This window comes from Dipodomys ordii, unplaced genomic scaffold, assembly GCF_000151885.1.
Source record: "Dipodomys ordii isolate 6190 unplaced genomic scaffold, Dord_2.0 Scaffold107, whole genome shotgun sequence".
NCBI classification, from domain to species: Eukaryota; Metazoa; Chordata; class Mammalia; order Rodentia; family Heteromyidae; genus Dipodomys; species Dipodomys ordii.
The window spans coordinates 2,615,678-2,636,796 of NW_012267323.1; the positions used below are offsets into that span (position 1 = coordinate 2,615,678).

The following is a 21,119-nucleotide window of genomic DNA, read 5'->3' on the forward strand; positions in this document are numbered from 1 at the left end:
GAAAGTCTGTGAGACTCTTATCTCCACTAAACCACTCAGAAAACCAGAAGTGGAAGTGGTACTGTGGCTCAAGTGGTAGAGCGCTGGCCTTGAGCTGAAGAGCTGAGGGACAGCGCCCAGGCCCAGAGTTCAAGCCCCAAGACTGACCAAAAAAAAAAAGAGGAGCCAATCATGCCCTCTCACAAAAAGACACCATAATACAGCCCTTCCTGCCTGAGATCTGGTGAGCACGTGAAGTGTGTGTGTGTGAGTGTGTGTGTGTGTGTCACAGTGACATTTTTCCAAAGTAGAAAATGGTTTTAAAAAAAAAAATACCCTCTACCTTCAGCTGCAAGATGCAAGAGCTACCCTTTGGGTATGGGACGGTAAAAGGATGGTTAGGACTCTTTAGGGGAGAGAGTACCGAGTACCATTTGGCCTGGGGCTGAACCGCTCAGGCTGGACAGGGCTGGACCCTGTGACCTCATGGAGGCTCAAGAAGCGGGGAGTGCGCCCTCAGTGGCCACTCCTTCTCTCCTCCCCCTCCCCTCCTTTGCTCACTGGGCATTCACAAACAGCCACGCCATCCTCAGTCACCATGACAACCAATGGCCAGATGCCTTTCTGGAGGCTGGGCCTGTCTGCCCACACCAGGGGAGGAGGTTTCCATAGAGGAGAGGCCCTGAGGCCCTGGTGGCCAAGAAGGCTCCAGAAGATGCGCTGGGGCAGGATCAGGGCTTGGCCAAAGGTGCTTTAACTGAGTCAGCCACTTCCCCTGGCCTGAGGCCTGGGACTCTGAAAGAGGTTTTTAGGTCAAAACAGTCTTCTTCCTCAAGTTCCAAGTGACAAATTAAAACAATTAAAAAAAAATCCATTTGATAAAAGAATGACCCTTGGCCTGCCCCGGCCAGAGAGCCTCAACAAATGGTCTGTTACCAGGCTGAGACATGGCTTGGGATGCTACTGGTTGTTGCAGCCCTGGGAAGCCGAGGAACTGCCCGCCTGCTTTTTTCTCCGCTTGTTGAGGAGCCGATTGTTGGAAGTCTTCAGGTCTTTGATCTTCACCTGGTCGTAGTCTACCCGCATGGTGGCTAAAGCACTGGTCATTTCCTCCTGAGGACACACAGCACAGGGAGGTGGAGAGGTCAGGCTCATACTGACTTCTAGAAGCCATCGCCCTCCTGCCCATGCGCACAGCCCCTTTGATCATGTCAGTCTTTTTTTCCTTTTTTTTTTGGTTGGTCCTGGAGCTTAAACTCTGGGCCTGGGCGCTGTCCCTCAGCTCTTCAGCTCAAGGCGAGCCCTCTACTACTTGAGCCACAGCACCACTTCCAGTTTTCTGGTGGATTATTGGGGAGAAGAGTCTCATGGACTTTCCTGCCCCGGCTGGCTTTGAACCATAATTCTCAGATCTCAGCCTCCTGAGTAGCTAGGATGATAGGTGTGAGCCACCAGCACCTGGCTTGATCCTGTCAGTCTTTAACAGACTGTGCTGTCACTGCATTCACTTTGTGTCACATGATCCTTGCTACGTTTTGTTTGTTTCCCTGTGTGCATTTGCAAGTCCTGGAGCTCGAACTTGGGTCCTGGGAGTACTGAAAGAGCTGAGGGCTAGGCGCTCTATGGCGAGCCACAGCTCCACTTCTGGCTTTTGGATGGTTAACTGGAGGTAAGAGTCTCAAGGGCTTTTCTGCCCAGGCTGGCCTGCAACCCTGATCCTCAGATCTCAGCCTCCCATATGGCCAGGATGACAGGTGTGAGTTACCGGTGCCCTGCCCTTCGTAGTTGTTTATGGTGGATTCTGAGCTTATGTTCTAGGGCAGAGGAAAGTAGTGACTGCCTGGGACCTCAGAAAGCATAAGTGGGACAGAGAAATGAACCGACGTTACTTGCCTAACTACAAAGTCTGTAGAAAATGCCATCTCATTGGGAACCTTGGAGATTGGGGCCTACAGACTGGCCTATGCATATAGGCTTTGAACTGATGTCCTATAGAGTCAAACTTGATCTTTACTGAGCCTAAAGCAAGGCTGTCATTCTCCTAAAAGCTATTGGTCATAAGAGAGATTAAAGCTTGGGTTGGAGTTAGGTGGTAGAGTGCTTCCCTAGAATTTATAAGACCCTGGGATAGATCATCTCTAGCACTCTAAAAAAAAAAAGCAAAAACTAGTGACACTGGGTGCCAGTGGTTCATGCCTGGAATCCTAGCTACTCAGGAGGCTGAGATCTGAAGATCAAGGTTCAAAGCCAGCCTGGGCAGGAAAGTCCACGAGACCCTTATCTTCAACCAACCACCAGAAAGCTGGAAGTGGAGCTATGGCTCAAGTGCTAAAGCTCTAGCTGTGAACAAAAAAGCTTAGGGACAGTGCCCCGGCCCTGAATTCAAGGCTTGGGACCTGTCAAAAAACTAAAAGCAAATCAGATGACTTCTCTGAGATGGCCAATACTTGAGCCCAAAACCTTTATACTGGTTTCCCATCCCAAAGTCTCTTCTATATTGAGTGAGCCAAGAGCACCACATAGAATTGGGGAGCAGAGCCCAATGCTCAGAGTGCCTCAGTTGGACCACTGAGGGAGTCACTGATACACCTAGAATCCCAGAAGCTGCAGGAAGATGGAGGTAGGGTCGACTTACCTTCACTTCATCCCAATGGTCTTTGTCTTCTTGTAGTACTCGGGCAGTGTGGAGAGGGGTCTGAGGTACCACTGTGGATTGCTAGAAGGAAAGTCAAGCCCCTGAGTTAGCTCCTGGGGACATGTGGAACAGTAGTGGCTAGCATCTACTTATGCTCTTCTCCCTTTCCCCTATTTTCCCAGTCTTTTTTTTTTTTTTGTCAGTGGTGGGGCTTGAACTCAGGGCCTGGGCGCTGTCCCTCAGCTCTTCAGCTCAAGGCGAGCGCCCTACCACTTGAGACATAGCACCACTTCAGGTTTTCTGGTGGTTTGTCAGAGATAAGAATCTCATAAGCCGGCTACCAGTGGCTCATGACTGTAATCTTAGTTACTCAGGAGGCTGAGATGTGAGGATCACGGTTCAAAGCCAGCCTGGGCAGGAAAGTCTGTGGAGACTCTTATATCCAATAAACCACAAGAAAACCAGAAGTGGCACTGTGGTTCAAGTAGTAGAGCATTAGCTTTGACTGAAGAGCTGAGGGACAGAACCCAAGCCTAGTGTTCAAGCCCCATGACCAACAAAAAAAGAAAGGGGGTGCTATCATACATTGCCATGCAAGAGCCCATTCCAGCCCAACACTCAGCCCTCCACAGCCGCTCCCCTCCTGCCTGGCATCTCTACTCCAGAATGACACCCACCTGCCATGAGGGAAAAGGTACTTACGTTGATCCAAGGGTGGTTCATGAATTGTGCAATGGTCAGCCTCTCTGTAGGGTCCGTCTTCAACAGTAGGCGGATCAGTTGTTTGGCTAGAGGAGACCAGGGAAGAGAGAGGCGGTGAGGTCGCGATCCCCCTCTTCTCCCCACATACCACAAGCTCCGTGAGGCTAGGCTACAGATACTCCCACATTGCTATTCTTTTTTTTTTTTGGGTCCGGCCATGGGGCCTGAACTCTGGGCCTGACCGCTGTCCCTCAGCTCTTCAGCTCAAGGCTAGTGCTCTACCACTTGAGCCCCAGTGCCACTTCCAGCTTTTTTCTTTTTGCTTATGTGGTACTGAGGAATCGAACCCAGAGCCTCAAGCATGCAAGGCAAGCGCTCTACCACTGAGCCACCTTCCCAGCCCCCCACATTGCTATTTCATGAGCTGACACAACAGTTTTCTTGTTCAAAGGTACTAAGTGTTCAGGATTTGTGAGCTAACACACGAGATAGAATCGCCTGCCATCTCCAGAAGAGGGAAACAAATATCAATGAAGAATTAAAAAAAAAAATTAGGGCTGGGAAGGTGGCTCAGTGGTAGAGTGCTTGCCTCACATGCATGAGGCTCTGGGTTCAATTTCTCAGCACCACATAAGCAGAAAAAGTGGCTCAAGTGGTAGAGTGCTCACCTTGAGCTGAAGAGCTGAGGGGCAGCACCCAGGCCCAGAGTTCAAGCCCCACAGCCAACAATAAACCAAAACAGAATGTAGCTTAGCAGTAGGGTGTTTGCCTCTCATGCATGAAGCCCTGGGTTGGAATCCTCAGTACCCACTTACATAGAAAAAGCCAGAAGTAGCATTGTGGCTCAAGTGGTAGAGTACTAGTCTTGAGCAAAAGAAGCTCAGGACAGTGCTCAGGCCCTAAGTTCAAGCCCCAGAACTGGCAATACATACATAAATAAATAACAGCCCGGGGGACCAGGTAGAAAGGTTGACTCACCATCTTCTGATACATCTGACCACTCAGGATTGGGGAAGCCATACTGGCCCAGGCGGATTCTCCTCTTCATCCCTGGAGAGATGGCCTGACCAGTATTGGAGTAGAAGGGTGGGAAGCCACACAAACTAGGGGGGAAGGAGGGAGTCATTTTGGCACAAGGGTTGGGGTCCGTGCTGGGGCAGACCCCTTCTCTACCTTAAGCCAAGGAGATAGGCAGGCAGGTACTGTAGCCATAACCCCAGCTCTCTGGCCTCCTGGGCATCTCGTCTGCCCTTAGCATGAGAGGACCCTCCAGTAACCTAAAGGGATGGTGGCCCTATGACCAGAGAGGGTGATACACACACAAAGCCCCTCACTGAGGACACAGAGGCAGGAAGCAGAAATGGAACTAAAAGTATACAATGGGAAGCCTGTGATCCTACCTACTCAGGAGGCTGAGATCTGAGGATCAAAGTTCCAGGAGGGAAAGTCTATGAGAACTTTATTTTTTTGGGTGGTCGTGGGTCCTGGGCGCTGTCCCTCAGCTCTTCAGCTCAAGGCTAGTGCTCTACCACTTGAGCCACAATATTATTTCCGGCATTTTTTTCTTTTTGCTTATGTGGTGCTGAGGAATCAAACCCAGGGCCTTATGCATGCAAGGCAAGCGCTCTACCTCTGAATCACCTGCCCAGCCCCTATGAGAACTCATCTCTAATGAACCGACCAGAAAATGGTGCCGTGGCTCAAAGTGGAAGATCTAGCCTTGAATGAAAGAGTTCTGGGACAGCGTGCCCAGGCCCTGAGTTCAAGCCCCATGACTGAGAAAAAAAATCAGCAGATTGTAGGATTGGGCCAAGAGGTCCAAGCCAAAGGCAGCCGTGGTACTTACAGGATGTACATGATGACACCCAGAGACCACATGTCACACGACTTGTCGTACTTCTCTGGACCCAAGACTTCAGGAGCTGTCAGGACAGAGGACAGGGATGGGTTCTGAACTCCGAGCTTCTAGGGAACCCAGGCAGAAAGCCTGAAAGCCCGGGCAAGGCGAGGAGCAGTCTGGGAGCGAGGGCAGAGTAGACTGGTGTCTGGCACCTTCTGGGAAGGCAGTATGTGTGTGAAACTCCAAGAGGAGAGACAGCTCGGAGGGCTGGGGAGGGGCGGGGAGGGAATAAACTGCTTTCAGACAGCCCTGTGGCTCCTTTTTAGGCCTTCCTAACAATCTCAACTTGGTGGGGAGGGGAAATGGCCAGTCTCTAGGGTTGGGTGAGTTCCTGTCCCCTTTCCCCCCAAAAAAAAAGCTTCAGCCAACTAGCTGCCTGGTGTCCCTTTTCCCTAAGCTCAACATGCAGCTTAGGTCACAGGTAAGGAGAAACTGTGTGTGTGCATGTGTGTGTGTATGTGTGTGTGTGGACTCTACACTCCATGGTCAGCTTAGCTACCGCCGTGCGTGCGTGCGTGCGTGCGTGCGTGTGTGTGTGTGAGTGTGTGTGTGTGTATACTCTACACTCCATGGTCAGCTTAACTACCGCCCGCAGGCCTCTGTCTTTGCATCTATGCAATGAGGTCAGCAGGACAGAAGCTCTCTTAAGTCAAAATACTGTGGACTGCGTGCCCTCGTGAGCAAGGCTCCATTTTGGCTCTCTGTGGGGACGTCCTGTCCGTCCCCACCCCCCTACCCCGCCCCGGGCCTGCCCTGGTGAAAGAGTCCATTGCTGATCCACTCTCTGATGCAGGACAGGGATACGATTGCGGGGGGGGGGGGGGCTTTCCTGACCCGGGAGCCACGTAGATGTGTCCACTCAGAGATCCCCACTCCCCACCCTGAGGCAGGTGACTGGGACCCCGCGTGTCCTTTTCATGTCGAGGAAAAGGCCTGCCCGCTTTCTGAATCCCAGAGAGAGAAAAAAAATAAAAAAACAGATAAAGACAACCACCGTCGGGCTCCATTCCGAGCCGACGGCAGCCTTTCATCAGGTATATATTTAGAGCTGCCGTGATGTCATTTTCACTCACAGGCCACAGCCGGAATTTTCCTGGATCTATTTTCAAAAGCAGAAGCTGAAGTTGGGGAGAATATTTTTGCAGCCTCCGGCCCCCCCCCACTCCACCCCACCCCATAACACCCGCCTCCACGCAGTGAGTTGCACCCCTCCCTTCCTCTCTGGGCTTTTAACTCTGTGCTTTCCACGGCCTGCCAGCTGGCACCCCTGCACCCCCACAGCGGTCTGTGTACCATACCCCAAAAACTCACCCACGTAATAGGGAGTATAGCAAGGCGTCTGAAGGGCGTTTTGAGTGGTCTCCTTTGCAAAGCCGAAGTCAGTGAGCTTCAGCACGGCGTTTTTCTCCTTGGATGTGTAGAGCAGGTTTTCGGGCTGAGCCAGGGGAGAAAAAGCATGGGTGTGGAGTTAGCTACCGGAGGAGATCGGGGATAAGAGTCCTCCCCTCTGTCCTGGTGCAGGTCAGCTCACTCCAGCTCCTAGACAACCCTGAGCCCTAGTGATCTAGAACATGAACCAGATAGAGAGAAGCCAAGGATGATGGGGAGGGGATGCTTTCATTCACAGGGGAAAATGAGGCAGGCTCTCAGCCAAGGCTGTGAATGGTCACTTCACATTCATAGAAAGCCCAGGGGTGGGAATCTTTTTGATCCTGTTGATCCTGAGTTGTCGAGGTCGCTGTCAATCAACCTGGATGAGGGTATAAGACCGACTGCCCCTGCCACCCCCTCTCCCCGCTCTCACCGGCCCAGAAGGAAACCTGCTGGGGCAGGTCCACCTGTGATCACCCTCCCCCCCCAGAGCTCAGACCTCAAGAACTGCACAGAGGCCAGCCATCCTTCCCCGGTACAAAGCACTGACAGACCGGGCAGGTTGGGGGGCAGGGAGAGCCGTGTGGAGGAAGGTGCTTTCTCATGACTGTGTAGGACCTAGGCCTGTGTCAAGTAGCAGAAGGCATTTCCCCAAGCACGGCTGAGGAAGAAGGGCAGAGTATTGGACAGAGTTCGCCTGCGGTGCCAGTAGGAGCTATTTTTTCCAGTTCTCTTTGAGACAATCCGACCTTGGATGGAGATAAACACAGGGAAGCAGTTTCAGAGAACACAGAGGCATCTGGTCTGCAGAAGGCGTTGCTCCCCTTAGGAAAAGAGAGAGGGGGGGAAGGAGGGAGGGGGAAGAGAGAGGGAGAGACAGAGGGAAGGACAGAGAGAGAGAACAGGAGAGAGAAGGAGAGAGAGAGGGGAAGAGAGAGGGAGAGGGGGGAAAGGGAAAGAGAGAGGGACAGAGGGAGAGAGGGGGAGAGAGGGAGAGGGAGAGAAGAGGGGGAGAGGGAGAGGAGAGAGGGAGAGATAAAGAGAGGGAGGGGGAGAGGAAGAGAGAAGCCAGAGCCAAATTATAACAAGGATTTAGCAGGTGGCTCTGTGGCGGTTCTGCACACATTCCGCATCAGTGGGTACCCAGGGGTTGGCGGAAGGTCCCAACACCGCAGCCGGGCTCCTCTGCTCTCCTCAGCAGCCCAGGAGATGGCTCAGGAGGATGGAAGCCAAGGTGATGATATTCCAGATTTGGGACCAAGGGCCAAAGAGGGACAAATTCGGCTCTGACTCGGAGCACGTGGGCAAATCCGATGAGTCTCCATGTGGCAGAGGCACAGACTCAGGTGAGCCACTTAATGTGTCTGTCTTAGCCTCCATTTGCTCGTCTGTAAAATGGGGGCCATCAACTCTTGTAGGGCTGGTGGGATTAAATGAGGTGGCTATCAGCACGAGTAGCTAGGGTCGATGCTTGGTTATTCTATTGGGATGACACGGTATTCCAGGGAAACAAGGTCATCTGATGAGATCAGAATCAGCATGCCCAACCACCGGAGGAAGGGCCGAGAGAGAGCAGTCTGGTTGAGAAGCTGAAGCTGACTGAGGAGTTTGGCCTCCATCCAGTGGGGACCAGGAGCCAACGAAGGCTGTGGGACAGACCCGTCTCTGTCCCCTAGATCGGGTCCCAGTGACTCACCTTGACATCTCGGTGAGCGATATTCTGGCTGTGTAGAAACTGGATGGCGGTGCCGATATCCCGCATTATCTCTGCGGCCTCTGTAGACAGGAGGCGGGGCACACGTCACAAATACCAAAGATCTGATGACTTGGGACATCCCCCCACCGCATATCACTGCTCCTCGATAGGATCTGGCAGGCCAGCAGGAGATGATCATGGTAGTCCTGTGGCCCGTGGCCCCCTATCCTAAATAACCCCCCCTTTTTTTTTGGTCAGTTGTGGGACTTGAACTCTGGGCCTGGGCGCTGTCCCTCAGCTCTTCAGCTCAAGGCAAGCTCTCTACCACTGGAGCCACAGCACCACTTCTGGTTTTCTGGTGGTTCATAAGAGTCTCATGGACTTTCCTTCCCCGGGCTGGCATTGAGCCGCAATCCTCAGATCTCAGCCTCCTGAGTAGCTAGGATAATAGGCATGAGCCACCAGTGTCCTTAAGACTCTTATCTCCAATGAACCACCAGAAAACCGGAAGTGTCGCTGTGGCTCAAATGGTAGAATGCTTACCTTGAGCTGAATTGCTGAGGGACAGCGCCCAGGGCCAGAGTTCAAGCCTCACAGCTGGCAAAAAATAAAAACAAAAAAACAAAACAAAAAAAAAAGCCCAAGTATTCACCTGGGCTGGATTTGAACCTTGATCCTCAGATCTCAGCCTCCTGAGTAGCTAGGATTACAGGCGTGAGCCACTAGTGCCTGGTTCCATTTTTTTTCTCCCTAGGGATGCTTCTAACACATCTGAACTTCTTTCCTCATGCCTAGACAGCTTCTTTCCAACTCCCCTGTGGGTCAGCACCCAGAGGCTCCGATTCCTCCATGCCAGAACTAGAGAGTCCATTTCCAACCAGATGTCATGGACATAGGGGACAAAATGCCCCACCCTCTCATTCTTTTTTGGTTTTGATGTATGTGTGTAGATGTGTGCCAATACTAGGGTTAGAACTCAGAGCCTGGACATTGTTCCTTCGTTTTATTGTTCAACAATAGTGTTTTAGGGGCTGGGAAGGTGGCTCGGTGGTAGAGCGCTTGTATTGCATGCCTGAGGCCCTGGGTTCGATTCCTCAGCACCACATAAGCAGAAAAAAAAGCCAGAAGTGGCTCTGTGGCTTAAGTGGTAGAGCGCTAGCCTTGAGCTGAAGAGCTGAGGGACAGCGCCCAGGCCCAGAGTTCAAGCCCCATGACCGACCAAAAAAAACAAAAACAAAGCAAAGACTAGTGCTTTACCACTTGGGCCCACAACTGCACTTCCAGAGATAAGTGTCTCACTGACTTTTCTTGTGCAGGCTGGCTCTGAACCTTGAGCCTTGGATCTCAGTCTCCTGAGTAGCTAGAATGACAGGCGTGAGCCACTTGCCCCCTCTTATTCTGATGGTAAGACAGACTCAGGAGAGGAGCAAGTCCTCATCCCACGGCATAGACGGCCCCACGGTCCAGCTCCCTGCGCGTCATATACCTCTCTCGGTGAAAGCCTGGTCTCCACGCTCCTGAATCCTGCTGAACAGCTCCCCGCCTTCCATGCTGCAAGAGAAGGGAAGAGAGGGTGAATCAGTCGTTTCCCCCTTTTCCTGCCCTGGACTGGAGGCTCACGCTCTTCCCCTGGTATTGAGCAGCCGCTGTCAGCTGTGGCCTGTGGTGTTGAGTTGGGTGGGTGGATCTAATCTGTCAGAACTCCAGAGAAATGGTTCTCAGAAGTGCTTGTCCTATCGGATCGTGACTCCTCGAGCAGTCCCATACCCACCCGAGCCTCAGTTTCTCCAGATGCAAAAGGAGATCGTCATCTATCATCTTCACAACCCAGTGTCAGGAGTGTCTACTGTGTGCTGTGCTCTGGGCTTTACCTTTTAGGTATGCCACTGTGTGATCCTGAGACGGACCCTTTGCCTCTCAGTGTCTCGGCTATGTTTTTGTTTTCTTGTTCCCTATAGTCCTGGGGCTTGAACTCAGGGCCTGCGCACTGTCCCTGAGTTTTTTTTTTTTGCTCAAGGCTAGTGCTCTATCACTTTGAACCATAGCTTCACGTCCAGTTTTCAAGTGGTTCATCAGAGATGAGAGTCTCATGGACTTTCCCAAGTGGGTTGGCCTCAAACCACAATCCTCAGATCTCAGCCTCCTGAGCAGCTGGGATGACAGGTGTGAACCCCAGGCACCCAGCCATCCTTGTTATAAAAGAACAGCACCGATCTCAGGAGAGTCATGCAAATGGAACATAAGATGCCCCTGGCACACTCTGAATGGAATCAAGCTTGGCCTGAGTGCTGCGTGAAGGTCAACCCCCATGTTTGACAGAAGAGTTGCAGAGATCCAGAAAAGTTAGCAAGAAGCCCATTTCTACGGCTAGTGGGTGGCAAAGCCAAGGATCTAGAATCCTACCTCTGAAGAGCTGGTGAACCACTGGAGGGAGGAGGGACTTCAAAGGCAGATGGGAGACAGGGAGGGGATGCCCAGGGTCTGAGGTAGGCCGAGGTCACAGGACGAGCAGTAGACGCCCAGAGCTCCAGACCCATCACATACGATCATTGGTGGGACCACACGTGCACAGACCCCACCGGAAGGAGACAGCCGGAGGGACTGCATGTGTCCCCGCTTCCCCACCCCCCCATCTCCACGTCCATACACAGATGGGGCTGGGCGACCTTCTCATGGAGTGGAGATCCCACACAGGAGCTGTGGTGTCTCTTCCCTGCCTTTCACAAAGCCCCCTTGGCAGCCCAGCCCCACAAACGGGACCCATGACCACCCATCCAACCACCCTTCAGGAGCCATGATGGCTACTATGCCAAGAAGACAGTGAGCCCTGGGACAATGTTGGGGGGACTGGGGTGGGGAGGGAACACCCATGGTGGGGGGCCCCACGAAGCAGTGGGGCGTGCTGCATACCATTCCATGACGATGAGGAGACAGCGTCTGCCGCGATGCATGTTCTCGTACACGTCCAGGATGCGCACGACGTGGGGCCCGCCTGAAGCCTGCCAGTGGTGCTCCACCTCCTGCCGGGCCTTGGGGCTGTCATACAGGAGCTGTAGGCAGTGGGCACGGAGAAGGTAAGCCTCACAGCCTCCCTGTCCTTGCTTGGTAGACAAGGGCAGAGTCACAGAGACCCGTGATTTGCCAGCACCGCATGGCTCTTCTTTTAAAAATCATTTTACAAGCCTGGCCCTCGTGGCTCACACCTGTCATCCTAGTTACTCAGGAGGCTAAGATCTGAGGATCAAGGTTCAAAGCCAGCCTGGGCAGGAAAGTCCGGGAGACTCTTATCTCCAATGAACCGCCAGGGAATGGAAAGTGGAGCTGAAGCTCAAGTGGTAGAGCGCTTGCTTTGAGCTGACAGCTCTTAGGCCCAGAGTTCAAACCCCACCATTGATCAAAGGGGGAAGAAGTAATTTTACTACTATTTTCTTGTCCATGTGGCTCCGAAGAATCGAACCCAGGGCCTCATGTGTGCAAGGTGGGCATTCTGACTGCTAAGCCACATTCCCAGCCCTGAGCAACAAGGCTTTGGTGGGGTTAGAATGAGGGTAGAAATCTGGGTTTCCTTTGGTGGCGCTGAGCCTCTGGACTTGAAAGTCAACCCTAGTGCTAGTGGCTTCCACGGGGCCTCAGGAGGAGGCTGGCAAGCCGGAGGGACCAGAGGCCAGAGAAGTCCCTCCTTCCCTTCTCAGGGGTGATGAATCAAATGGAACACAAGAAGGTTTTCTATTTCAATCTCCTCAGCCACAGTATCCTAGGCCAGAGGCCACATCGCTTTTGAATCTCCTTTTTCCCCAGGAGAACAACACACCAGGCACTTGTGGCTCACACCTGTGATCCTAGCTACTCAGGAGGCTGAGATCTGAGGACTGTAGTTTGAAGCCAGCATGGACAGGGAAGTCCGTGAGACTTATCTCCAATGAACCACCAAAAAGCCATAAGTGGAGCTGTGGATTGAGTGATTAAATGCTATCCTTGAGCAAAAAAAAAAAAAAAAGCTCAGGGACAGCACCTAGGCCCTGAGTTCAAGCCCTAGGATCATCACAAAGCGTAGAAAGAGAGAAGAAAAGAGAGAGACCGAGTGGCCCCACTTCCTAAGCCAGGATAGGGACTGTGTGTGCAGATAGTACCTGGTAGATGCTAGGTCCACAGGGACCCCCCTGTGCTCCCCCTCCCCACCCAGCTCCCCTATGTGAAAGGAGAGGTGCTGGAGGAAGGCTGGGGGAAAGGGATGCAGAGATGTAAATCTGTCCATAGGCCAGGAGGTGGATGGAGCTCAAGGAAGGGGTGAGGCCCACATCCACAAAGCTATCTAGCATCCAACCACAGGGGGAAGAAGACAAGGCCATGATCCTGCAGGAGTAAAGCTAATTAAGATTCCAAATTCCCCACCAGTGGGTGCAGGAGGAAAACTCACTACCAAAATATTAAAAAAAAAAAAAAGTGTTCTTAAAAAATGAATCCTTTGGGACTGGGAAGATGGCTCAGTGGTAGAGTGCATGCAAGGGTTCGATTCCTCAGCACCACATAAGCAGAAAAAGCCAGAAGTGGTACTGTGGCTCAAGTGGTAGAATGCTAGCCTTGAGCTGAAGAGCTGAGGGACAGCGCCCAGGTCCAGAGTTCAAGCCCCACCACCAAACAAAAAACAAAAAGAGTCCTTTGCCTGGTGCCTGTGGCTCATGCCTGTCATCCTAGCTACTCAGGAGGCTGAGATGGCAGTTCAAAGCCAGCCTTATCTCCAATGAACCACCAGAAAACAGGAAGTGGCACAGTGGCTTAAGTGGTAGAGCGCTAGCTTTGAGCTGAAGAGCTCAGGGACAGCACCCAGGCCCAGAGTTCAAGCCCCACGACCAAAAAACAAAAAAGGTCTCATGGGCTTTCCTGTCTGGGCTGGCTTTGACCTCAATCCTCAGATCTCAGCCTCTTAAGTAGCTAGGGTGACAGGTGTAATTCTTATCCAGGGGTGTTCAGCCTGGCTGTCCTCTCTGACCCTTCCCAGCCTGTAGATGCATAATCCTCCAGATAAACATCACTTCCATCTCAGCGTCCAGGCTTGCCTTTTCCGCCTCCCCTGTGTTCTGCTACCCCTGGCCCCAAACACCATCTGTTCTAACCAGAAGGATATACTCACTCTTCCCAAATAGGCGCCCCCTTGAGTCTCCCACCTCTGCCTGCGGGGCGCTGCCATATGAATTTTGGCAGTTTTCACTAGGGTGACAGCCTGGGGTTTTTGTTGTTTTGCCAGTCATGAGACTTGAACTCAGGGCCAGGTGAGTTCTTTTTGCTCAAGGCTAGTGTTCTACCGCTTTGAGCCACAGCGCCTCTTCCAGTTTTTGAGTGGTTCATTGGAGAGGACTTTCCCACCCGTACTGGCTTCAAACCATGATCCTCAGATCTCAACCTCCTGAGCAGCTAGGATGACAGGGAGCCACTGGTGCCCAGCTCCTTCCTCTCTCTTTTTTTTTGGTTGGTCGTGGGGCCTGAATTCTGCCCCTGGTCATTGTCCCTCAACTCTTCAGCTTAAGGCTAGCGCTCTACCACTTGAGCCACAGAGCCATACAGCTTTTTTGTTTTCTGCTTATGTGGTGCTGAGGAATCAAACCCAGGGCCTCATGCATGCAAGGCAAGCAGTCTACCACTGAGCCACCTTCCCAGCCCCTACCTTCCTCTTCTATAGCTAGAGCCACCTTCTTCTTCTTCAGGAAACCTCTGTGAACATCACCTCCACTCAGAAGCCCTCCTGGACCACTAAAAAGGACACTGAGTTTCCCTTACTCTCCCCCTATGGTTTGTTTTTCTCTCTATTTGTATAAATTGAAGTATAATTTACATCCAGGCAAATGCCCAGGCCTCATGGGTCCAGTTCAATGAGCTTTGATGGCTGCAAACTCTGTGGGGGACCCACACCCCCATAAAGATGGGAACCATGGCCAGCTCCACGGACAGCTCCCATGTTGTTACCCTTTTCTTATCTCCCATGCAGCACTTGCTCACAACCTACAATTAGCTTGTTCCCTTGATAACTCTTTAAACACACACACACACACACACACACACACACACACACACACACACACACACAGATATTGCATTTTTGATGTCCGAGGCTCTGTTTCAGAGTATGTTATGAATATTCGGAGACTTTTCATTACTGTTTTTAGAGAAGAAACAGGCACCAAGAGGGGGGCAGTGGGGAAATTAATTAGTCCCTATTTGCATGGCTTCTCCCCCACCCCAAGCCAACATTCTGCCATCTCCTTACGAAACTGTGGACCCAGTCAGTGGCCATTCTGTCCGGTCATCTGGGTTCAATTCCTGGGGTACGGGTTCTGACCCCAGTACTGACTCCTCATATTTGTAGATTGTATGAACATGTCTATATCGTAGAGGGAAAAACTCCCCCAGTGCATCGTAGAATAAGATTAATCCAGGGGCTGGGAAGTTGGCTCAGTGGTAGAGTGCTTGCCTTGCATGCATGAGGCCCTGGGTTTGATTCCTCAGCACCACAGAAGCAGAAAAAGCCGGAAGTGGTGTTGTGGCTCATGTGGTAGAGTGCTAGCCTTGAGCTGAAGAGCTGAGGGACAGCGCCCAGGCCCAGAGTTCAGGTCCCACAACCGACAACAACAACAAAAAGATTAAATCCAGAAGAAGCCACACTTGACACACATGGAAACACGACACCCCAGCAACCTCATACCCCAGGGTCCATTGGTCTCATTCACACAGATGCATGACCCCAGCCCTGTGCTCTTCTGTGTGTGTGTCGGGGGTGGGGGTGGGTGTTAAGTTCTCACGTGGTGGGAGGGCCAGGCTCTACTCCTATCCTCTCTGGGCTTCTGTTTCTCCAGGGAGAAGAAGCTTCAGGGCTCATGGTAGATGGTGGGAAGAAAGGCGACAAAAGAGGTCTGGGGTTAAGAGGCTCCCTGCAAAGTATCTGTCTCCCACATCCATAACCGTACCCCTAGAGAGAAACCCGAAAGGTCTCCAGATACGCACACAGAGACTGAGGCAGAAGTCTGGCATTCTCCTGAGGAAAGAGGCTATGGGATAGAAACATGAAGTTCGAACCCCACTGGAGCTCATGGAGCTTTGGATCTGAGGCGACATGGACCTTGAACCAAGGACATGTGTGTCTGCATGTGTGTGTGTGTGTGTGTGTGTGTGTGTGTGGTTACCACCTTCCCTCCTCCCTTCATCCTCTGCCAAATTCTCTCATCTGTCCCTCCAAGTTGGCAGCCAGACGCTGAAGACTTCTGGTCACCTTACCAGTGAACTCCAGCTCCAGTGGAGAGCGGTGGGACCCAAGACCCACACAAGACACCTGCTTGTACCCCTCTGGCCTCACCAAGTGGAATGGAGGTGGGGGGCAGGGGTGGGCACCCCTCAATCCCTTCCCATCCAAGGAAAGACCTGAGTGACAGTGGATTGAATTCTTCAGATCTAGATCGGGGAATAACGACCGGCAGCATTTACCTATTTGGAAAATGACCTGCGGTTTACAAAATACCCTGTGGTGGTTTTATCTCGTGGGAATGTTCGGTGCCACCCTGTGAGGTGAGCAGGGTGGGGACTGTCAGCCCCAATTTGCAGATCGAGGAAACAGAGGCCCAGGAGGATGAAGTCATCGCCTGGCAGGTCCCCCACTGCTGTGTGGGGAGTCTAGGAGAAGGAGAACTGGACTTTTCAGAGAGACTCTAGATAACCCCTCCCCGAGGAAGAAAAGGAGGTGGGAGTAGCCCCAGAGCTCATGCAAGACTTGTGAAACTCGTTTTTGCACCAATGTGTAGGGCTGGGAATGTGGCTTAGTGGTAGAGTGCTTGCCTAACTTGTACAAATTCATGCCCTGGGTTCGATTCCTCAGTACCACGCAAACAGAAAAGGCCAGAAGTGCTGCTGTGGCACAAGTAATAGAGCGTTAGCCTTGAGTAAAAGAAGCTCAGGGATAGTGCCCAGGCCCCTGAGTTCAAGCCCCAGGACTGGCAAGAAAAAAAAAAGTGTGAATAGACATAAATACATAGTAGATTGGGGTATGGGTGAGTGTGTGTGTGTGTGTACATGTGTGAGCACATGTGTGTGGGAGTGTGTATAATATAATCATGCATAGAGGTACAATGCATGGTGGGTAGAAAGTACTGGGTGGGGTAGAGGGTAGCTTTGGTCACACGTCTCTGGGCTCTGTGATGTGGACTTTAAACTCCCAGAGAATAGGATTTATTTATCTATCCATTTATTCTTCCACATTATTTTTTGGGGGGTGGGAGGGGACCCTTGAACTCAGGACCTGGGCACTGTCCCTGAACTTCTTTTGCTCAAAGCTAGCACTCTACAACTTGAGACAAAGCACCACTTCCGCTTTTTCTGTGTATGCGGTACTGAGGAATCAAACCCAGGGCTTCACACGCGCTAGGTGAGCATTCTACTGCTGAGCCATGTTCCCAGCGGCTCTGCCAGCAGACAGCTGGCCATGAGGAGACACTCAAGAAAGACTGGCAGAGCAGGGCACTGGTGGCTCACACCTGTAATCCTAGCTATTCAGGAGGCTGAGATCTGAGGATCCCGGTTCAAAGCCAGACCAGGCAGGAAAGTCCATGAGACTCTTATCTCCAATTAACCACTAGAAAACCGGAAGTGGCACTGTGGCTCAAGCGGTACAGCGCTCGCCTTGAGCTGAAGAGCACAGGGACAGGGCCCAAGCCCAGAGTTCAAGCCCCATGACTGACGAAAGCAAGCAAGCAAGCAAGAAAGAAAGAAAGACTGGCAGGCCAGGTGCTAGTGGCTCAGACTTTACCATCCTAGCTACTCAGAAAGGTGAGATCTGAAGATCGTGGTTCGCAGTCAGCCTAGGCAGGAAACTCTCATGAAAGTCTCATCTACAATGAACCACTAAAAAGCCAGAAATGGAGCTGTAGTTCAAGTGGTAGAGTGCTAGCCTTGAGAATAAAAGCTCAGGGGAAAGCATCTGGGCTGGGGCACTATCCCTCACAGCTCTTCAGATCAAGCCAAACGCTCTACCACTTGAGCCAGGCACCACTTCCAGTTTTCTGAGTGGTTTATTGGAGATAAGAGGCTTATGGAGTTTCCTGCAGGCTGGCTTTGAACTGTGATCCTCAGATCTCAGCCTCCTGAGTAGCTAGGATGACAGGCGTGAGCCACCAATACCCGGCAGCACTCTGCCTTCAGCACTCCAGCCTCATCAGCTCAGGAAAGATCACCTACCCAAGTCCACATACCCAGCCGTATAAGCTAGTACCCCATTAGCTCACGCTTGGGCAGGACCCTCCTCAAGCAGAAGCGTACACGGCGTCTCCCATTTCTCAACCAGAGGAGGCGTAGAGACTGCCAGCCTGGACAAGCAGCTTCATCCGCCACCCCTACAGCCAAACCTCCAATCCCTACGCCCCAGGCCAATCTACCTGCCACCCCAGCCTGTCTGCTCTGTGTCTGTGGCCAGAACATACAGTCTAGCCAGAGGAAGAGAGCTGACGTGTAATCTCTCCCATCGGTGAGACAAACGAATTAAGAAGATAAAGCTCTAGCTGGCATGCAGACTCATGACCCGAAGGACTCCGGTCCCAGAGCCGGCTGTTCCAGCTCCTCTCTCTGACTCCATATTCCATTATGTCCACATGCCTTGCTTACTGGGCCCAGGATCTCAGGCCTTGTGTAATTCCCATACAGGAAAGAAACCAAACCAAACCAAAGCATTTTGAGTCTCTTTAGAGTGCAAAGGTAAAACTACCAGAAACCAACTGAAGTGCATAACTAAAAACGAAGACTTTTTTTTTTTTTTTCCCAAGACAGGGTTTCACGATGTAGACCCAGGCCTAGTCTCAAGCTGTCAATCCTCCTGCCTCGGCCTCCCAAGTATTGGAACTACACGAGTAAGCCACTAGATCCAGCTTCAAAAAGACAAATTTTAATTCTGAGCTTCCTGGAAGCCTTGGCAAAGGAGAACAGATACACAGATTTTGTTCTCTTTTTCTTTTGCCAGTCCTGGGGCTTGAACTCAGGGCCCGGGCACTATCCCTGAGCTTCTTTTACCCATGGCTAGCTCTCTTACACTTAAGCCACAGCACCACTTCTGGTTTTTTTCTGTGTATGTGGTACTGGGGAATCGAACCTGGGGCTTCACGCGTGCTAGGTTCAGCATGGACCTAGGCCCCCCCAAGAGTGTGGCGCTCCCTGGTGAGCGGGCAGTTGTGTTGAATCAAACTTCCTAGCCACTGTCTCAGATGAGAGCCTCGAATGTGTGCCATGATTCTCTCACATACTTCATTTCCCCAGCTTCTGTGGCTCATTACGGGAGCTGATTGAACTGATTGTGCAGCCGAGGACTAGTCGGCCTCATGTCATGTTGGACCAGGCTCCGTCAGGTTCTGACCACAGCCTGTCCTCCATCTCACCCAGTCTAGTCGCCTCTCCTTCCCGATGCCGAGTTCCACAATGGTTGGTTCCCCAAACACCAGGCCCCTGGTTGATCGGTGTTGGAGCCCCCACCATAGCAGCTACCCTGCTTCAGTGCCCAGCTAGTACCTGTCCTGGGTATCTCATATAGAACCCCCAATCTCGAGAAAAGAACCCACTTGGTCTTTCTCCCCATGGGGAGATTGACTCTCTGAGGGGAACTGACTCGCCCCGAATTGACCAGCAATGTATCAAGTCAGGACTCAAACCCAGATCTTTTACTGGCTTCCAGAGAATGGAGACGGTTGCACGTAGCTGCTTCACCTCCACCCCCACCCCTGCGAGGGACAGAGGGACACAAGTCCCAATAGCAGCTTGGAGAACACAACACGGAAGGGCCCAAGGAGAAGCCGATAACCCAAAACCTTCCTGTCAAGTGAAATGGAGCTTCTGAAGAATGAGGAGGCAGAAAGGATGAGAGGATGAGGAAATGAGGACGGAGTGGTACATGTCTTTGGCCTCCAGGGAAACACACAGGAGATCCACTGTTTAACCCAAGGCCCGTGACAAAGAAAGCAATGAGAGATAGCTCAAGATGGTGGAGACAGACCAAACCACCCTCTTCCCCATGGTGTGTCTATGCCATGTGCTTTCTTCCTGTCATAGTTAGCTTGTCATAATTTTTCTATTGTCTTTATTTTTTAAAAAACAAAAACAAAGCCAGGCGCTGGTAGCTCATGCCTATAACCCTAGCTACTCAGGAGGCTGAGATCGAAGGATCACGGTTCAAAGCCAGCCCCAGAAGGAAAGTCTGTGAGATTCTTATCTCCAATGAACCACCAGAAAACCGGAAGTGGCCCTGTGGCTCAAGTGGTAGAGCACTAGCCTTGAGCTGAAGAGCTGAGGGACAGCGCCCAGAGTTCAAGCCCCACGACTGACCCCCCCCCCAAAAAAAAGCCAGGCGCTAATGGCTCACACCTGTTATCGAGCTACCCAAGAGTCTGCGTGCGATCTGAGGGTCATGGTTCAAAGCCAGCCCGGGCAAGAGGTCAGTGATCCCACCTGGGTCTAAATCAGATTGTAGTTGGGGCTGGGAAGGTGGCTCAGTGGTAGAGTGCTTGCCTGGCCAACATGAAGCCCCGGGTTCCATTCCTCAGTACCACATAAGCAGAAAAAGATGGAAGTGGTGTCATGCCTTAAATGGTAGGCTGCTAGCCTCAGTCAGCCATGTGTGTGTGTGTGTGTGTGTGTGTGTGTGTGTGTGTGTGTGTGTGTGTGTGTAGGTCCTAGGGTGCCATGGCTTGAACTCAGGGTTGAGCCCTGTCCCTAAGCTTTTTTGCTCAAAGCTAGTACTCTACCACTTGTGCTACAGCTCCATTCTGGCTGTTTATTTGTAATTAACTGGACTTTCCTGCCTGGGCTGGCTTTGAATTGAGATCCTCAGATCTCAGCCTCCAAAGTGAGTAGGATTACAGGCACTAGCCACAGATGCCTGGCTCGTCCTGCCATTCTTTTTTTTTTTTTTTTGGGTCCAGTCGTGGGGCCTGAACTCTGGGCCTGGGTGCTGTCCCTCAGCTCTTCAGCTCAAGGCTAGCGCTCTACCGCTTGAGCCACAGCGCCACTTCTGGCTTTTTTCTTTTTGCTTATATGGTGCTGAGGAATCGAACCCAGGGCCTCATGCATGCAAGGCAAGAGCTCTACCACTGAGCCACCTTCCCAGCCGTCCTGCCATTCTTTAAGCCTGCATCAGCTCTGTGTATGTCTTCCCTTTCCCTCTGTTTCATCCGTGTCCCTGCAGCTCCACACACAGGCCAGCGCTAGCACCAGCAACCAGCATTCCTCCCCTAGCAGCACCAGAGACACATCCAGGCTTCCAGCTTCCCAGCTGGAAGCTCTCTGGCTCCTTTCTCCCGCTATTCTTTGTTGTTGTTGTTGGCCATCGGGCTTGAACTCTGGGCCTGGGCCCTGTCCCTCAGCTTTTCAGATCAAGGCTACAACACCACTTCCACTTTTCTGGTGGTTCATTGGAGATACTCAGTTGGCTTTGAACTGCAACCCCCAAATCTCAGGCTCCTGAGTAGATGGAATTACAGGTGTGAACCACCAGCACCCGGCTCTCCCTCTATTTTTTTTTTCTTTTTTTGTCAGTCATGGGGCTTGAATTATGGGCCTGGGCGCTGTCCCTCAGCTCTTCAGCTCAAGGTGAGCATTCTACCGCTTGAGCCACAGCACCACTTCCAGTTTTCTGGCAGTGAAATGGAGATAAGAGTCTCACAGACTTTCCTGCCCAGGCTGGCTTTGAACCGTGATCCTTAGATCTCTGCCTCCTGAGTAGCCAGGATTACAGGCATGAGCCACCAGCATCCAGCTCTCCCTCTATTCTTATCCAACCAGACAGTTCCCAAGGCCCCAACACTCAGCCAGCTTCTAGA

At 51.9% G+C, this 21,119-nt stretch overlaps 1 protein-coding gene across 1 annotated transcript in view; it reads right to left on the minus strand.

The window, feature by feature from the left end:
* Positions 1 to 208: 208 nt before the first annotated feature.
* Mapkapk3 (mitogen-activated protein kinase-activated protein kinase 3) overlaps positions 209 to 21,119 on the minus strand; it is a 29,343-nt gene continuing 8,432 nt past the window's right edge. Inside the window, exons 2-10 of the mRNA XM_013028245.1 lie at positions 11,194 to 11,333; positions 9,770 to 9,834; positions 8,284 to 8,363; positions 6,528 to 6,651; positions 5,163 to 5,238; positions 4,295 to 4,419; positions 3,317 to 3,402; positions 2,615 to 2,695; positions 209 to 1,092 (exon numbers count right to left, since the gene is read on the minus strand). Of these exons, the coding sequence (XP_012883699.1) occupies positions 940 to 1,092; positions 2,615 to 2,695; positions 3,317 to 3,402; positions 4,295 to 4,419; positions 5,163 to 5,238; positions 6,528 to 6,651; positions 8,284 to 8,363; positions 9,770 to 9,834; positions 11,194 to 11,333 (930 nt within the window). The 3' untranslated portion in view covers positions 209 to 939. The remainder of the gene's footprint in view (positions 1,093 to 2,614; positions 2,696 to 3,316; positions 3,403 to 4,294; positions 4,420 to 5,162; positions 5,239 to 6,527; positions 6,652 to 8,283; positions 8,364 to 9,769; positions 9,835 to 11,193; positions 11,334 to 21,119) is intronic.